The 18343-nt window shown below is 42.8% G+C and overlaps 1 protein-coding gene across 3 annotated transcripts in view; it reads left to right on the forward strand.

Moving 5' to 3' along the window:
* SIRT6 (sirtuin 6) overlaps positions 1-18343 on the forward strand; it is a 175955-nt gene that overhangs the window by 63497 nt on the left and 94115 nt on the right. For 2 of the 3 annotated variants that reach the window (XM_073594650.1, XM_073594662.1), the window contains exon 2: positions 8328-8455. The exons of the other annotated variant lie outside the window; for it this stretch is intronic. In XM_073594650.1, coding sequence (XP_073450751.1) covers positions 8328-8455 — 128 coding nt within the window. The remainder of the gene's footprint in view (positions 1-8327; positions 8456-18343) is intronic. 3 annotated transcript variants of the gene reach the window in all.

Consider the following 18343-nt stretch of genomic DNA (forward strand, 5'->3'; position numbering starts at 1 on the left):
CTTGCTAAAGAAGCTGAGGATAATGGTGATGGACTGGCCAAGCATGTCTCCAGACCTAAACCCTATTGAGCATCTGTAGGGCATCCTCAAATGGAAGGTGGAGGAGCGCAAGGTCTCTAACCTCCACCAGCTCCGTGATGTCGTCATGGAGGAGTAGAAGAGGACTCCTGTGGCAACCTGTGAAGCTCTGGTGAACTCCATGCCCAAGAGGGTTAAGACAGTGCTTGAAAATTAATGGTGGCCACACAAAATAATGGCACTCTGGTCCCAGTTTGGACATTTTCACTTAGGGGTGTACTCCCTTTTGTTGCCAGCGGTTTAGACATTAATGGCTGTGTGTTGTTGTTTTGAGGGGCAGCAAATTTATACTGTTATACAAGCTGTACACTCACTATTTTATATTGTAGCAAAGTGTAATTTCTTCAGTGTTGTCACATGAAAAGATATAATAAAATGTTTACAAAAATTCTGAGATACTGTATATACATATCCTAAATCAAAATAATCTTGTAATAAATGTACACATAGGGTAATATTTGCTCACCGACACTGCATCCAAAAAGAGGGCCAGGGTCAAATTTGGCCAGGGAACTCCAGAAAGCTTCCCCTATCGGTAGGCATGGAGGTACACGCAAGGGCTGGGGGATTTAGCTTGCCTCGGTGGTTGCACAAGTGCGGGCGATTGTTGCTTCCCCCAGGTGTGTGTGTGTGTGTGTGTGTGTGTGTGTGTGTGTGGGTGGGTGGGTGGGTGCTCAGGCATGATGGGAGTGAATGGCTCTGGCATGGGCATCGCCACTGTGGAAACGTCAAGATCCTACTATTTCCATTCTCTCTGCCTTCCTGCAAGCTTTCCACAACAGCTTTTTGATGCGACTGGTATGGCCTATCCGCTTTTGCACCTCTTTCCAGCTTTGTCAAGGAAACATGACTGGTCAATTATGCAGTTCAGTTTCGCACCTAAGCTTCTGAACTGGCATGGAATAATGAGGCCCTTTAATGCAATCTTTTGGCAGGCTCTAGCGGATCATATTAAGGATGAACTAGCTGGTAGATCCATACCCACCACCCTGGATGACTTGATTGCCCTTAACATCCAAATCAATGTATCAATGTCCGCTTCCAGGAGCGAGTTCTGGAGAGGACTGGTCCACGTCGCTCCATAGCCTATCCTCCTCTATCTGAGGCAGAGAGACAGCTGCGGACATACTTGGCTGCAGTAACCTCTTAAGAGAAATTCACCCCCCTCCATCCTCTTCAATACAGGACAGCACTCTCCCAGGAGGACACAGACAGGCCAAAAAATCTTTCATCCAGCCCGTGACAGGTCCACACCACCCTACAATCCCTTCTCTACAAATTTAAAGGAGAACACACACACCATCAACTATCACATAGAACGCTTGTACGTGGACTGGTATGGAACACAGAAAATCGCATTTCCCATTTCAGGCCATCTTTTCAAACTAGCCATTATGTTGATGTAAATATTTTGGCCTACTGGCCCATAGAGACTGCGCCCTGGTTCTCAAAAGGCTCTGATGAAGAGGTTATCCTCAAAACGCGTCAGCCAATTCTAAACACCCGCCTCAATACGGGCTCATGATACTTTTAACCCATTTTTAATTCTAAATTTCCATGTTTTTTATATTTTGTTACCTGTTTGTATTGATACGTAGTATTGGCATTATTTAATTGTTTTTATTTGCTTTTATTTGCTTCTATTTTCATATGAATAAATTTTATACGTTTTGATGTGAGCAACTGATCACGCGCCCTTCATCCATCACTCTCCATATAGCCATACCTGACCACCCTGGGGTCAATTTCTGGGCAGCGGGACATGCAACACCATCTCTTTTAGCTTTGCTATAGTTCACAATACTACTTTTCTCAAACCCAAACAGATCCTCACAAGCGCAGGAGTAATCTTTCCTTGTCCACAATTTAATTTTTACATCACCTTCCGCCCTGGTTCTAAAAAAAATGCTCACGCTGATGCCTTGTCGAGATCGTTTGACATTGCTCACTGTCATGTTGAACCAGAACCTGTTATTCCTGCCAGTTGTATCCTGGCCTCCACCCATCTTCAGTCATCACGTATTCTGCCTGGAAAGACCTATGTGGTGCCCTCCCTTCACTCCCTGCTTCTAAAATGGGCAGGACTCTAAATTCTCAGGACATACTGGTGTGCAACGTACCTGTGCCTTCCTGCAGCGTTACTACTGGTGGTACTCACTTCGGAAGGATGTTGAATATGTCCAGGCTTGCTCCATTTGTGTGCAGTCTAAGTCCTCCATGTCTGCTCCAGCAGGTCTCCTTTTACCTCTGCCTGTTCCAGATGTACCTTAGTGTTGCATCTCCGTGGACTTTATCTCTGAACTACCCCCCTCAGCAGTTTCTACTGTTATCTGGGTGGTTGTGGACAGGTTTTCTAAAATGTGTCATTTAACGCCACTTCCAGGACTACCCTCCTGCTGTCACTTTGGCTTCCATCTTCATTAAGGAAATATTTTGTCTTCATGGTATGCCCTCGCACATCGCCTCTGATAGAGGAGTTCAATTTATAGCACGTTTCTGGAGGGCTCTGGCCACATCCTTTGGAGTCAAGTTGGACTTCTCAGCCTTTCATCGGCAGTCAAATGGACAAACGGAAAGGGTCACCTAGAATGTGGAAAGGTATTTTTGTGCCTACATTTCTGCCTATCGGGATGATTGGATAAACTTTTCACCCTGGGCAGAATTTGCCCTAAATAACAATGCTAATGCCAGCACTGGTGAGTCTCCCTTTTTAACATGGTGTATGTTCACCATCCTTCCATCCTGTTCCCATCTCTGCTGCACTTCTAGCTGCTGCAGAAATGCAACGATCTCTCAATTCTATCTGGGCGAAGTACAAAGCAGCTGCAGCTCGTCATCGCCGTGTGAGTCCCTCTACCAAGAATATCCTTCTCTAAGTACCTTCTATCAACTTTGCTCCCCATTTCATTGGGCCCTTCACAATTCTTTACCAGGGTAACCCTGTCGCTTTCAAGCTCCATCTCCCTTCATATCTAAGAATGCCTAACCTTTTCTATATTTCTCTCCTGAGGCTGTACATCAATAGGTTTTCCTGTCCTCTTCATAAGCCTTCTTCAACAATCAGTACCTCGGATCAGTATGAAATCAAGCAAATCTTGGATTCTAACTTCTCCAGGGGGAAGCTTTTGTATCTAATTGACTGGAAAGGGATATGGTCCTGAAGCGAGGTGTTGGATTCCTTCTACTGATGTTTCTGCTCCTCGTTTGATTAAACTCATCAGAAGTTTCCACTCAAACCTGGCCCTAAAGGAGTGGGGAGACCTTGTAAAGGGGGGGGGGGGGGTACTGTCACAAGTTAGCCGTCAGTTTCCTGCTTGTGTATTACCTCTTTGCTGCAGTGCCTCTCTACCCTGATTCATTTCACATGTGTGGTATGGGTGTCGCCTGCTATCCTGTGGGTTTTTATTTCCTTCCCTTCCATCACTTCCTGGCCCGCCTCCTAGTTTGCCTATTTAAGACCTGCTCAGTGTAACCCACAGTGCCTGAGCAACTTCAGTTGCCTGAGCTCCCATTCGCTTGTCTCATGTATCCTGTGCCTGACTATCCGTGTACCGACTGTTTACTGGATCCTGTGTGGAAAGGGTCAGTGCACAATGTGGTGCAGTATTAAGTTCTGGGTGCTGGCTGAACTGGCCTTTTGCTGTGGTGTTTTAGTGTTTGTCAGTAGCTTAAGCGGTTGTTTGTTTCTATTTATATTATGTCTCTGTCTTGGGCTAAGAGCAGTGAAAAGGAATCTAGTAGCAAGAGGAGGTGTCCTTCATGGAAGAGCAAGTTGTTAGATTCTTGGAAAAAGCCCTTATGCAAGGAATGTGTTTCTGCTTTAGTGAGAGAAGAAGCTGCTGCAGCACCTAGTGACTTAGAGGCTGAGTGGAGTGTGACTTTATAGTCTTTTTTTAGAGATTTGTTTGGGTCTTCCTCCCAGAGTGCTTCTGAGCCCACGACCACACCACAGTCATTAGCTTCCTTGAATGCGGGTTCAGGGATTCCCTCTGCACAGGTTGCTGCCTCTCCACCACGATCTGAATGGGATTCAGAAGAGGATGGGGAAGAGGTTGAAGATGCCTCAGCATCGAAATATAAATTTGTCACTGGAAGAAGTAGACAGTCTTCTCAAAGCGATTCCCGTCACCTTAGGCATTTAGGAGGAGGAGGAGGAGGAAAATTGATCTCTTGCTTCATAAAATGTACCTGGGGCTTTGCGAGCCAAAAGGTAGATTGTTTTCCTGTCCATTCAGTTCTCTCTGACATGGTAAAGAAGGAATAGCGGGATTAAGAAAGAGAATTCCTTCCTTCCTTCCTTCCTTCCTTCCTTCCTTCCTTCCTTCCTTCCTTCCTTCCTTCCTTCCTTCCTTCCTTCCCTTTTTTTTTTTTTTTTTCCTTCAAGATCTCACAAGAGACCGTTCCCATTTTAGGAGGATTCCTCATCAGTTTGGAACAAAGTGCCTAAGTTGGCTGCCGCCTTCTCCCAAGTCTCAAAAACCACAGACTTCGCTTTTGAGGACATGGGAAGCCTAAACAAAGCAATGGATAAAAGGATGGATTTGTTGCTGAAAAGAACATGGCAATTCACAATGGAGAATTTGAAGCTGGATTTGACGGTTACATGTTTTGCAAGAAATCTAGAACACTGGTTAAGCCAACTTAAAGTGCATATTAGCGCAGGGACTTCAAAAGAAGAGAAAATATATTCTATATAATATAATTTTTTTTTTTTCCCCTACAGTCTCAAGAGCAGTTGGATATATAACGGACGTGTCCGCAGAATCCATACGTTTGACCGCAGGCTCAGCAGCCTTGTCTAATTCGGCAAGATAGACTTTATAGCTTAAGACTTGGCAGGGGGACACAGACTCCAAAGTTAAACTATGCATCCCGTTTTCAGGAGATTTTCTGGCCAAACTTGGAATCCATCTTGGACCATCCAGGAGACAGGAAAAAGTATTTTCCTGTTAAAAAGAAGAAACCAATGGCAAAACTTTTTTTTTTTTGTCCCCAGAGGTATTTGCACTAAGGTGACAAGTCTCAGGGGAAAAGGAAAGTCTCAATGACTTGCCGTTTTCGGTGGGAGGAAGGCTACAGGCTTTCCTTCCACAGTGGGAGAAAATAACGACACGCCTGTACATCCGGAATCTTGTCAGCAGGGGGTCCAAAATAGAATTTGCAGAGGCTCTGCCAAGAAGGTATTTTGTGACGGATATTCCAAAAAATCCAGTAAAAGCTCTTGCCATGAAGAACCTGGTTTGGGATCTGATGGTTCAGAGTGGTTGTACAGGTCTCTGCAGGAGAAGAGCGAAGGGGGTTTTATTCCCATATATTTATGGTGGGAAAACTGTCAGAAAAATTCTGCTTAATCCTCAACCTGAAACCCTTAACCACTTGCTTACTGGGCACTTAAACCCCCCTCCTATCCAGACCAATTTTCAGCGCTGACGCACTTTGAATGACAATTGCGCGGTCATACAACACCGTACCCAAATTAAATTTTTATCATTTTTTTCCCCACAAATAGAGCTTTCTTTTGGTGCTATTTGTTCACCTTCTGCGGTTTTTATTTTTTGTTAACAAAATATAATTTATTTTTTTTTTTTTATAAAAAATTTAAAACTGGTAATTTTTCTCCTTCATTGATGTACGCTGATGAGGTGACAGTGATGGGCATCGATAGGCGACAGTGATGGGCACTGATGGGTGGCAGTGATGGGCATTGATGGGTGTCAATAAGAGGCACTATCAGTTACACTAATAGGCAGCACTGCTAGGTGGCACTGATTGGCACTACTGGTGGGGACTGATGGCTGGCACTTGTGGGCACTGATAGGTGGCACTGTGGGCATTGTTATTTGGGCACAGATGAGGCAGATGTGCCTCTTCCACTTCGGGACCGATGTCCCTTGCATCCGAGCCGGTGATCAGCTTTTCTTTCTACTCACGCTCTCAGCGTGAGTAGAAAAAAAAGCCAATTACCGATCTTTTTGTTTACATCATGTAATCAGCTGTCATTGGCTGACAGCTGATCACATGGTAAGGGGCTGGGACCAGCCCCTTACTTGGATCGGTGATCACCCGAGTCTCAGTGACTCAGTGATCACTGACCTGTAGGGCGCGTGCACAGGGGACGCCATCATATGACGGCCTCCCGGGAATTCAGGTCCGCGCTGTGGCCGTCATTCAGTCATAGCGCGGATGTCAAGTGGTTAAACAATGTGGTACTGTACAAAAAGTTCCAGATGGACTCGATCTTTTCGGTCAGTATTCTGCCATTTCTGGCAATCTGGAGAGCTTGGGCTGGACCATAGATGTGCGAAAATCCAATCTGACCCTGTCCAAGAAAGTCCTATTTTTAGGGTTTCACATTTGTTCGGCTGAACAAAAGATTTTCTTGCCAGAAGAGAAAATGCGAAAGATTTGGACGGCTCTGACTTTGCTGCAGAGCAATTAGGTTCCTGATGTCGGCTATACGAAAAAGGCCTAGACTAGGCCTAGCTCTGAGGAAGGGGGTGCGCCCCCGAAACGCGTTAGCTGTACCCTGTGTTTTGTGCATGTCCATGCACTGTGTTTATGGCCTTTTGTCAGTTGCATTTTGTGAGTACCCACTTTTATATAAAAAAATTCTTATTATTACATTATCTTTGGTAATGCCCTAGGTGTGCGCACCTTCGCATTCTGTTTTTCTTGTAGTTCCTTTATGATTACCCCATGTGAGGAAGGCAGCATCCACCCAGTTTTGGATACCATATATACCTTTCACACCACCATTTTATCTGACATCTGTTACTCCACACCTTCGAAGACCTATTAGCGCTGTAAGTGACTGTTTCTTGTATCTCTCCTGATGTCAGCTCTCTGCTAACAGCCTCTATCTCAGTGGTCCAGTGGGCTATAATACATTTCAGTACCATGCAACAATTCATTCTGAGAGTGTGGAATGGTGACTTGACCTCACTGGACATCAAGGTGACAGTGCCTAGCTCCTGGGGCTATGGGGGGCACTTGGGGAGCCATCTGACTCAGGCAGGGACAGTGGTCACATTCCTCAAACTGGAGAGAACTAAAAGCGATCGCTCTAGCGCTTATAGCCTTCTCTCAGAAGCTCCTGGGGCTTCCTGTTCAAGTCTGATAGACAACGCCATAGTTGTAGACAGGCAAGGTGGTACAAGAAAGTCTTCAAAATCGAGCCCAGGAAATTCTGGGCTGGCCAGAAGTCAATTTACATCCTTGTCAGCAGTTCATCTCAAAGGTTCACTGAACCTGGTAGCCGCTTTCCTAAGCAGGCACCAAGTGAGAGAGGGCGAATGGAGCTTAAATCAAGACGTCTTTCACAACTTAGTCCAGGGCTGGGGTCAGTCGCAAGTAAACCTGTTTGCGAACCTGCAGAATGCCAGAACCTGACGTGTGTGTGTGTGTGTGTGTGTGTGTGTGTGTGGTGTTGGGTGTTTTTTTTTTCTTTCCCCCCTGAACAGATAAGACGGATCTGCAGGGATAGATGCTCTCACTCAAAAATGGGACTTCCAGCTGTTTCATGCTTTTCCCTCCTGGCCAAGAATGGCAATTAAATCAGCTTATTTACTTTCGAATCTCATTCCACCATTGGGTGTTCATGCTAGTTCTACAAGAGCTCTAGCAGCCACATGGGCAGAGAAGGCCGGTGCAACCCCGGAACAAATTAGTAAACCAGTGACGTGGTCAAGCATGTCCACTTTCGTACACCATTACAGACTGAATTTATTATCAGCTGGGGAGCAGGCCTTCAGCAGGAAGGTTTTGCAAGCTGTGGTCCCACCATGAGGGGGGTAAGTTCTCATTTATCCTCGTGTGCTGTCCTGAAAGCCGTTTTTGAGAAAATTCAAGTTGGGCTTACCGTTAACTTGTTTTTCTAGTAGTCTTTCAGGACAGCATTAATTGCCCTCCCTGATATTGTTCATGCTGTTGTGCTTATGTTTTTCAGGTGGGCCGGAGGTACTCTTCGATAATCAACCTGTCCCTCAAAGAGAGCATGCCAGTTTTTTTTTTTTTTTTTTCCCCACAGTGGCCTGTAGAATGTACATTGGAACACAGTACAGCAATGGCACATCAGAGAGGAGAGGTCACACAACTTCTTATTACATTAACAGATAAACTGCAAAAAATTTGAAAACCTTTTGCAAATGTGCTCTCATAGCACCACAAATCCACTCATTGCTTGAACCCAAAAAATAAAAAAAATGCAGACATATATCATTTCTTTTTTTTCTATTTTTTTTTTATTGTAGATTATTGATCCACCAGATGAATTGCGAAGGAAGGTTCAGGAGCTCGCCAAAATGATACAAAGGGCCTCCTATGTGGTATTTCATACTGGAGCAGGAATCAGTACTTCTTGTGGGATCCCTGATTTTAGGTTTGTGCTTCTTACTCAAAAGTTTATAATTTTGTTAGGTTTAATATAGAGACTTTACAGTAGAGCACGTCTTTATAGTATTGTAGGATATGTAGTCAAATATGTTCTCTTAAAGCAGAACTAAACCTATTGATTTATGTGAATAACTGTCACAGTTGCTTGTTCTCTCAACCAAACTGTCAAGTCATCAAATGGTTGGTATCATAACTGATCAAATGTGCAGCACCATGGCAGCTGCAGATCAGAGGCTAAGATGGCAGCTTCCTTGGCTGTAAAGGATAAGAGGGTTAAGTTCCATTTTAAAGTAGAATGAAGATATGTTGGTAGAGTCCTGGATTAGAATTTTGATAGGTATGTAGACCCGTAACGCACTTATGAATAATAGAATACAAGAAAAAGGGGAGTTTGGGACTTTATATGAAGCAAATGAGTAGTGGAGGAAAATTGATATAAATATTTATTCATATTGATATCACAGCATACAATCATTTTTCATTTCATGTATATACATCTGAGACGTGCAAAGATTAAACAAAACACATTGTAACAGAGTATATATAACAACGCATGATCAGGATAATAGATGTATCAGTAAATAAACAAAAAGAAGATGGTATGAGCATGTACCACAGGCACCATGCCCGCCGCTGGCACATGCACCCACAAGAAATCTGTGTTCCTGCAGAGAGGTATAAAAACATCATACAGTATAATGATAGTGGTTAAATCAATAAATAATGGTCCATGTAGCTGTAGCATCGAGTAAAGCTCTACGGGTTTCGTGGGTTTACCCACTCATCAGGAGCAGATGCAGCAAGCAGTTCTATAAAATATACATAAAAAGATGTAAAGGACTATATTCTGAAAGGAAAATTTCTCAAAATTGTACTTCAGCTATAGGCACTCACCAACCCGGACCAGAATTGCAGCGCGGGATAGCCGGTACATGGTCGGCCGAGAACATACCCCCCGCATGGGAGCTGAGGCGGCATAGTGCACGGATACAACATCAGAAGGTGACAGGGGCGTGTAGAAAGTGAATAGAAATTCCATGTGGCAATAGTTGAATATATTCCATATAACAAGAGTATCTGGAAATAAATTATTGGATATGTGTATAATTATAACCTATTCTGAGTAGGAGTAATGATTTTATATGTAAACAGATCCAATGTAGCTCCACAGGAAAGAAAGATATAGTAGGGATAGTGCCTAAAAATATGGGAATATATATTAAGTAATGGGTAAATACATGGGACTATAATAATGTGGAATTCATGTGGCAGTGGTTGTAGTATACTTCATAGAGCAAGAGCATCTGAGAATAAAATTTTTGGATATATATATAAAGTAATAACGACCTATTCTGAGTAAGACTAATAGTTATATATGTAAGTAAACCCAATGTAATGCCACAGGACATGGTGATGTAGTGGGGGTGGTGCCCAAAAATATAAAAATATATATTAAGTGATGAGTGAATTCATGGGACTATAGAAGTGTGGGAAACTAGAAATAAGTGATGGGTAAGAAAAATTAGGTGGACAGAATGTTTAACTCGGAATGAGCCAAAAGAAAAAAGGAGAAAAAAGTGCAAAGCCAACGAGGAAGGTCTTACCAATGTTGTAACTAGCAATGCCAGAAGATGGACATGACTAGTGTGCCGTGACCCCAGAGGGAGACTGGTCAATAGATCAGCTCACTGCAAGGGGGATGTACAAATATGCCGCCAACGCCACGCCAATGGGGGAGAAGATGCCGTACCTGAACCGAGTGAACACTCGGTAATCGGCGCGGAGACTCCCTCATATGAGCACACCAGATGTTATGGCTGGACGTCGGCGCAATGACGTCATGAATGACGTCATGCGCACGACGTGCCAGCCGTCACACAAACAGCGTGACAGGCGTGGCGCTTTCTACACGCCCCTGTCACCTTCTGTCACCTTCTGATGTTGTATCCGTGCACTATGCCACCTCAGCTCCCGTGCGGGGGGTATGTTCTCGGCCGACCATGTACCGGCTATCCCGCGCTGCAATTCTGGTCCGGGTTGGTGAGTGCCTATAGCTGAAGTACAATTTTGAGAAATTTTCCTTTCAGAATATAGTCCTTTACATCTTTTTATGTATATTTTATAGAACTGCTTGCTGCATCTGCTCCTGACGAGTGGGTAAACCCACGAAACGCGTAGAGCTTTACTCGATGCTACAGCTACATGGACCATTATTTATTGATTTAACCACTATCATTATACTGTATGATGTTTTTATACCTCTTTGTAGGAACACAGATTTCTTGTGGGTTGTTGTGGGTGCATGTGCCAGCGGCGGGCATGGTGCCTGTGGTACATGCTCATACCATCTTCTTTTTGTTTATTTACTGATACATCTATTATCCTGATCATGCGTTGTTATATATACTCTGTTACAATGTGTTTTGTTTAATCTTTGCACGTCTCAGACGTATATACATGAAATGAAAAATGATTGTATGCTGTGATATCAATATTAATAAATATTTATATCAATTTTCCTCCACTACTCATTTGCTTCATATAAAGTCCCAAACTCCCCTGTTTCTTGCATTTAATATAGGGATGGAGGCACCTTTTGGGTACCTCATTTAAAGTCCCAACTCCCCCTTCATTGTATGAATAATAGAATAGCCCACACCCTCCTACACCCACAGCTGCCGTATTTACTATCGCCTTTATTTCTGTAGTGCTTTAAAAAAAATTGGTATAGAGCGCTATGGATAATAAATGTAACAACTAAGGCTAGGTTGACATCTGTGCGGTACGGTTTATCTGCAAAGTGTTTTTTATGTGCGTTTTTACACTTGCTTTTGTTAATCCCTGTGTGCAAACGCCATTTTATAAAGTGAGCCGTGCAACGTGCTACTAATTGTATCAATCCATTCCAGTGTTTATATAACATACAAAATGTATCCGTTCTTTTTGGTTTATGTAAAGCAATCACAAAAAGTCAATCAATGAATATCCATGCTCTGCAGCAAACTCCATAGTGTGCAGGAAACAGTCTTCATGTTTAGCCTTAATGCAAAATTTAAATCGTGAAATGAGGAATTGGGAGTCTGGTCCCCAACCAGGCTACCACAAAGGACATGAGGGCAATTTGGACTAGCGCGGTACAGTAAGGCAATAAAATGTACATGTGTAACAGATAAACCATTATAAAAGTTGTAAAAATAGTTTATTTATACAAAGATAATAGTCAATTACAAATAAAAACATGACAATTCATATGTAGTATAGGAAAGGTTTCCGAGCTCACGGACCGAGGCTTGCAGCCCCCCCTTTTTACGCACCCTCAAAGGGGTGAGATATGTTAAAGCGAGTTTATAGATAAGGGCAAGTGGCGCTACCTGTGTTAGATACCTAGTTGCATATATAATCTCTCCTAGGTGCGCAAATGTGCACTCCACTCAAAAATAAAAATAAAATATAAAGTATAAATTGAATATGTGCCAATTGGGATTAGTGTCCCGTGCCAGAATGTACAAACAAATGGATCCTTATTGTATAAAAAGGTTTAAGTACACCCACATCAGTGACAATCCAAAATGTATAAATCATCTATTAAACGCCCCCCCCTGAGTACGTGGAGGGGATTGCATAAATAGATGAAATAAATTGAAATCCTTCTACCAACTAGTGTAATCATTGACCATCAATCAATTTACAATATAACATCTGATATACGTTTTACCACATAATCTCCCCAACAGCCAATTGGGCAGCCAAATACAGTCTTAACACAGTTCATCAGCGTTAAAAAAACATAATAAGAAAAAGTGTAAAAACTTGTGAGAAATACTTATTTAGAACCACATTAAATGTAAAAAATGAAAAAAGAAAAAAGAAAAAATTAATTGTGAAAGTCCCAGCTTAAAAACTTCCATATAGTTCCACCAAATTCAAAGTTTCTGTGTAAAGTGACTTTAGTGACAGCGACAATTGATATCCAGTGACTTCGGTGCTCCCCCTCAAGGATCCCCACTCACCAGCTCCATACACCCCTACAGGGGTAATAGGCATATACTGTCCAGCACTCAGTGGCGTATAGGGTTCCAGTGAAGTTGTCCCTGGGGGCTTCCACTCCAAGTACGGTATATCCTTCAAAACTCCGGGTTACCCTCATATGAAAGAAACAGGGCTCCCATAGTGTGATAACGTAATTAAATTTTATTAAAAAAAAATGCTGGATCACAGCAACCAAATTAAATAAAAATAAATAATAAAAAGTGTTAAAAAGATTCGTACTCCTATCCAGGAGTCAAACTATCACACTGCGTAATGGGAGGTCAAGCCTGGAGAGGAGCTCGTGGATGCAAGCTGACAGCCGAGCGGCGTGCGCCTCAGCTGCGCTCCACACTCTTTCCGACTTCCGCGTGTTATGTAGGTATGTAGCTCCGCCTTATGCGTTTCGTCATCGTTATCAAAGACGTTATTCATATGTCACCGTAAACCCCGAGATGGGGGGATCACAGTGGGACAATTCATCACAGAAACAACTCGACTAGTTTTGCGGGCAGTGGCCGCTTCATCAGGAGAGTATCTGTGAATTAACAGGTGATCAAAGAACAGTAGAACTACCCTAAGGCATGAACAATAAAAGAGCTTTTAATCTGACACAACATTTAAACAAAGTATTTATTGCATCAGGGGGGAGGAAGAGCAAAACTGCTTACCCGAGTCCCAACAGGCCATGATCGCAAGGCAAAACCACCAAAAGGGGGGTCTCCCACGGCGAATGGGGGGGGGGGGGGCTACAAAGCATGATGGACTGGAATCTGGATAAATAAATTAAGACACAGGGTAGATGGACTGGGATCTGGATAAATAAAGACACAGGGTAGATGTGCTGTGGGCCTAGAGAGCCACACGATGGTGGGCCAGTGAAAAAAATATTAGGTATATAAATGGTCCAGTGGAGCAGGGTAAAAATCATCAAATATTGAAAAAATGGTGAAAGGAGTCGAATCGGAAGTGAAAATTGTGAAAAAAGGTGTTCAATTAAAGTACAAACGGTGGGTGGGTTTAATATGTGAGGGGATGAAAAAAAAGGGGAAGGATGTGGGGAAATGGGAGTGACAAGAAGTGAAGGGAGAGTGAGATCAAGTGATATTATTAAGTGAAATAAGTGAAGGACACAATATATACCTGGTAATTTAGATGTAAAAGATTTTTGAAGGTCCCGGAAGGAGTGATCCGGCTGAAAAGGAAAGTATCAACCTACAGCCATAATGTGTGATACTCCAGCTAGATGGCATGGGGTGGAGGCATAGAAAAGTAAATAAGGAAAAGGAACGGTACCAAAAATTAGAAAGGCCAGTAACCTGAGAGGACAGGTGCTGCAGCAAGGCTATAGTAAAATCGTTAATTACCCAGGTGACGTACTGAGTACTGGCTGGAGTATACCATCCCTGGCGCCAGGGGTCCAGAGCTTGGAAAAACAGGACCCCTTGCGCCCGGGATGGTATACTCCAGCCATCTACATCTTATTGTCTTACTGTCCAAATTGCCTCCATGTCCTTTGTGGTAGCCTGGTTTGGGACCAGACTCCCAATTCCTCATCTCTAAAATCCTGGATGATGGTACAAGTTGATTTATTTTTATCTTTAGTAACCAATTACAGAGACCGCACTTATTCTCTCAAAATATAAATCGTGTTGTGATTGAATAAATCCAGATGGATGAGCACTCACCAGATTGAAAGACCTCCTACTTGTATAAATGGTTCAGCTACACTTTTTTTTTTTTTTTTTTTTCCTTCTATGCTCCATTGCCGATATTACCATTCCCCATTGAACCCCATTAAGCAGGTATGGATTAGGGAGGGCAGAAGATCTCATTGTGTAAAACCATTTTTATATAAAATCAGTGTATAAAAGCACTGATGTACTCACGTTCCAGTGTCTGATCCCATCACTAAGGTGTGACAGCGTATACTTGCGTTGTGGGCTGGCTCAACTAGCTCTCCCTGTCTGGTAGTGTGTGCAGGAATGGCATCAGAGTGCCTAAGCCCACACACCGTTTTATTTGTCATTAGGATGTCAGTCAGGAGTGCTCCTGATGACGTCCTAATGAGGAAGCACGTGTCCACATCCTTTATTCGAGTGTCAGATTGCACTTGGCTCTCTGCTCTGTGCTGTGGGTTGTGTGACATCAGTAACCTGCCTCCTGAAAACTGACAAATATGACCTGATATTTAGAGGTCTCTGGAGGGGAGAGGGCTGCAGCCAAAGAGGTACAGCTAATGTGGGAGGATTTGCTTTATCGTTGTTTATCACCCGGGTATAATCAGTCATTCCAATGGTTTTGGATAAAGGTTTTTTGAAGAATGAATGATCACTACAACTTTTTTTTTTTTTTCCCTTTGCAAGCAAATTTTCAGACATGCCTAGGAATCTCAGACATACAAGCCAGTCCTTATTACTCCCACCTGAGGTTTAGCTCAGAAAATACAAGGTGGACATCAAGAAGGAGAAAATTCCATAACATAAAAAACCCTTTATCAAAATGTTCCACAAAATAAAAGCACCCTTACAGTATCTGGTGCTTTTGCTGTACTAAAAGATAGCACGTGTTGTTCCATTTTTCTTTTTTCCTTCTGAGAGCATGTAATTGTTAGCAGCTTGTTAGCCGCTTTATACTCTGTTCTCCTCTCAAAACATTTTGTCAATGTGTAGACCCTGTCAGGAGTCTATCAAATGCATACTATCTATGCATATGGTAGCTCCCTTGTAGACTTGTTTCCCAGAATGACTTCTTTTCCTCAGAAACATGGGTAAATATCTACAAGCAAGTATAAGTAGAGGGTAATAATGTACAGTCATTGTATATAGGTTACATAAACATTTTATGTATTATTTGACTTGCATATACTACTATGCCAAAGCTTCACAACTAGTAGGAGGCTGCAGGGCGTTAAAAACAAGCTGTGTACAGTGGCGGCCATCTCAGTGCTAAGAGTCGACTATATTGACATATTGAAATAGTAATATTACTATAGGCAAGACAAGAGACGTCCTCTACCCAGTGTATCTTAAAGCATAACTAAACCCTACCATCCTTTACAGCCTAGGAAGCTTCCATCTTAGCCTCTGTTTGATCTGCGGTTGCCATTGTGCTGTAAATGTGATAAGCTGACGCCATCCGTTTTGATAACTTGACAGTTTGCTTAAATGCACAAGCAACTGTGACAGTTGTTGTTCACACCATGTCTTAAATGTAACTATTTTGGGAAACCCTTAAATTGCTAGGTTTATTTTCTCTTTATTGTCATTTCAAATGGTGTCAGTGATTGCAAGGAAGGCTAATACCCACCCTAGCTGAGGTTCCTACAGCACACACATTGCTAAGATACAAGGGCACGTTTAAGTGTGGCAAAAAATGTCAGTGCTGTGCCCATGGTAATGTTACTAAATGTATGTTACACCTCTTTAGGACAAATATGGAAAATTGGCAATATATTGTATAAACTGTAAAATGCAAATTGTTTATCTTTTTACTCGTCCTACCGACATACTGAATTCCACAAGCGTTACATCAATAAGGCTTAAAGGTGAATTCCAGGACAAACTAATTTTTTTTATAAATTACATTTGGCCAGCACGGTTACTTCTGATTGCTATGTATGATCTGGGGGGCTGCTGGGGATGTCAGACTGTCAGTAGAAGTCCATGCCACATACTTGCATACAAGATGTTCTGTGATTAGACAAGGTGTGAATGATGGATGAATGTTCTGCTCTACCCTCCTCCCAGGTCACGTCATATAACACGTTTCTATTGCAGCCCCATTTATAAGACAAAATGCCTTTCCAATGGTCAGTTGACACCACAGTGTTGCCATGATGTGCTCTGAAAAGTTCCTGCGTTCAGTGTTGGTTTATTTTGTATTTTTTTTTTTTTCTCAACACCATGAATCGCAGAGCGAACTGCATTACTGCAGTGAATAGACCTGCAATATATACAAAAAAAAAATGAACAGCATGGTTCGCTGGTGTGAACAAGCCCTGGTTTGTTACTTTGTTTTAGGTGTTTACATTTGAGTAAGGTAAAAAATTATGTTTAGTTGATGTTTAATCCCTTCCCACCCAGCCCCTATGTCCCTTTTAAGATAGTCTTTATGCTTGAGGGGCAGGAAATACTACACAATCACGTGACCACTCTGGTTGTCACAATGGTCAAATAATCGGGAGCCAATCCCACTATATCTCTCTATCTATCTATCTATCTATCTATCTATCAAATCCTTTTTATTATTTTATTTGAAAACATTGACACGATACAGACAAAATCACTAAAATAGAAATCACACCAAACCAAAACCCAAACCCCCCCTTTCAAATAACCCCCTTCAACAAAGGAACAACAATATCCAGTATTACAAAGTACACAGTACCCATTGGTTGACATGATACATAGATTGAAGCCATCTAGACCAGATAACATCTAACTTATTTAGGGAGTTCCTTAGGGAATATGTATGCTTTTCAAAGAGAATAATCCTATTGAGATCTACAGTCCAATCAGACAGTCGGTGGGTGTGGAGAGGTGCATTTAAGAGCAATCTGTCTATGGGCAACAAAAAGTGCGCGCCTTGTAGTGTTACCAGTAGGGGAGGTGTAGATGGAGGTATCACAGTAACCCAATATACATATAAGCGGTTCTAACGGAATGTTAATGTCCAATACCCAAGTACCACTCACTTACAACCAGTATCTTTGAATCACCACAAAAGATGTATTAATGTACCTGTGTTGCCTCATCTAGCACAGACTGGCTCAGATTTCAGTCCAATTGCACAGAGAAGCTGCGGAGTTTTGTAGACCCTATGGAGAATTAAAAATCTGGGTCAGTCTGTGTGATTGAGAAAGGCATCCTGGATGGGGACCGGAGGACTTCGTCCCAAATCTCCTCAGAGATGGGACCAATATCTTATTCCTAGCCAGCCCAAGAGCAGATTATTATTATTATTATTATTATTATTATTATACAGGATTTATATAGCGCTGACAGTTTACGCAGCGCTTTACAACATTAGGGCAGACAGTACAAGTTCAATACAGGAGGAATCAGAGGGCCCTGCTCGTTAGAGCTTACAATCTAGGAGGGAGGGTCAAGTTATACAAAAGGGTAATAGCTGTGGGGGATGAGCTAATGGAGAAAATAGTGCAGTTGTTAGATGGAGGCAGGATAGGCTTCTCTGAAGAGGAAAGTTTTCAGGGATCGCCTAAAGGTGGATAAATTTGGAGACAGTCTGACGGGTTTGGGTAGGGAATTCCAGAGGATGGGCGTGGCTCGGGAGAAGTCCTGGAGGCAGATATGGGAGGAGGTGATGAGGGAGCTAGAGAGCAGGAGGTCTTGGGAGGAACGGAGATGGCGATTAAGTTGGTATTTTGAGACTAGGTTAGTGATGTAGCTGGGGGCAGAGTTGCGGATGGCTTTGTAACTTATTGTTAGTATTTTGAATTTAACTCGTTGGGTGAGTGGTAGCCAACGGAGGGATTGACAGAGAGGGGTAGCAGACACTGAGCGATTTGTAAGGTGGATGAGTCTGGCAGCAGCATTCATGATGGACTGAAGGGGGGATAGTCTATTTAAAGGTAAGCCAATAAGGAGGGAGTTGCAGTAGTCGAGGCGAGAGATAACCAGGGAGTGAATCGGGAGCTTTGTGGTTTCATTGGCTAGAAAGGGACGTAGTTTAGAGATGTTGCGGAGGTTGAGGCAGCAAGCTTTGGAAAGTGATTGGATGTGGGGCCGAAAGGAGAGTTCAGAATCCAGGATAACACATAGCACCCTGACATGTGGGGACGGGTGGATGGTTTTGCCATTGCTCTTGACAGAGAAGTCAGGGGAAG

This window comes from Aquarana catesbeiana, linkage group LG01 (assembly GCF_042186555.1).
Source record: "Aquarana catesbeiana isolate 2022-GZ linkage group LG01, ASM4218655v1, whole genome shotgun sequence".
Taxonomy (NCBI): Eukaryota; Metazoa; Chordata; class Amphibia; order Anura; family Ranidae; genus Aquarana; species Aquarana catesbeiana.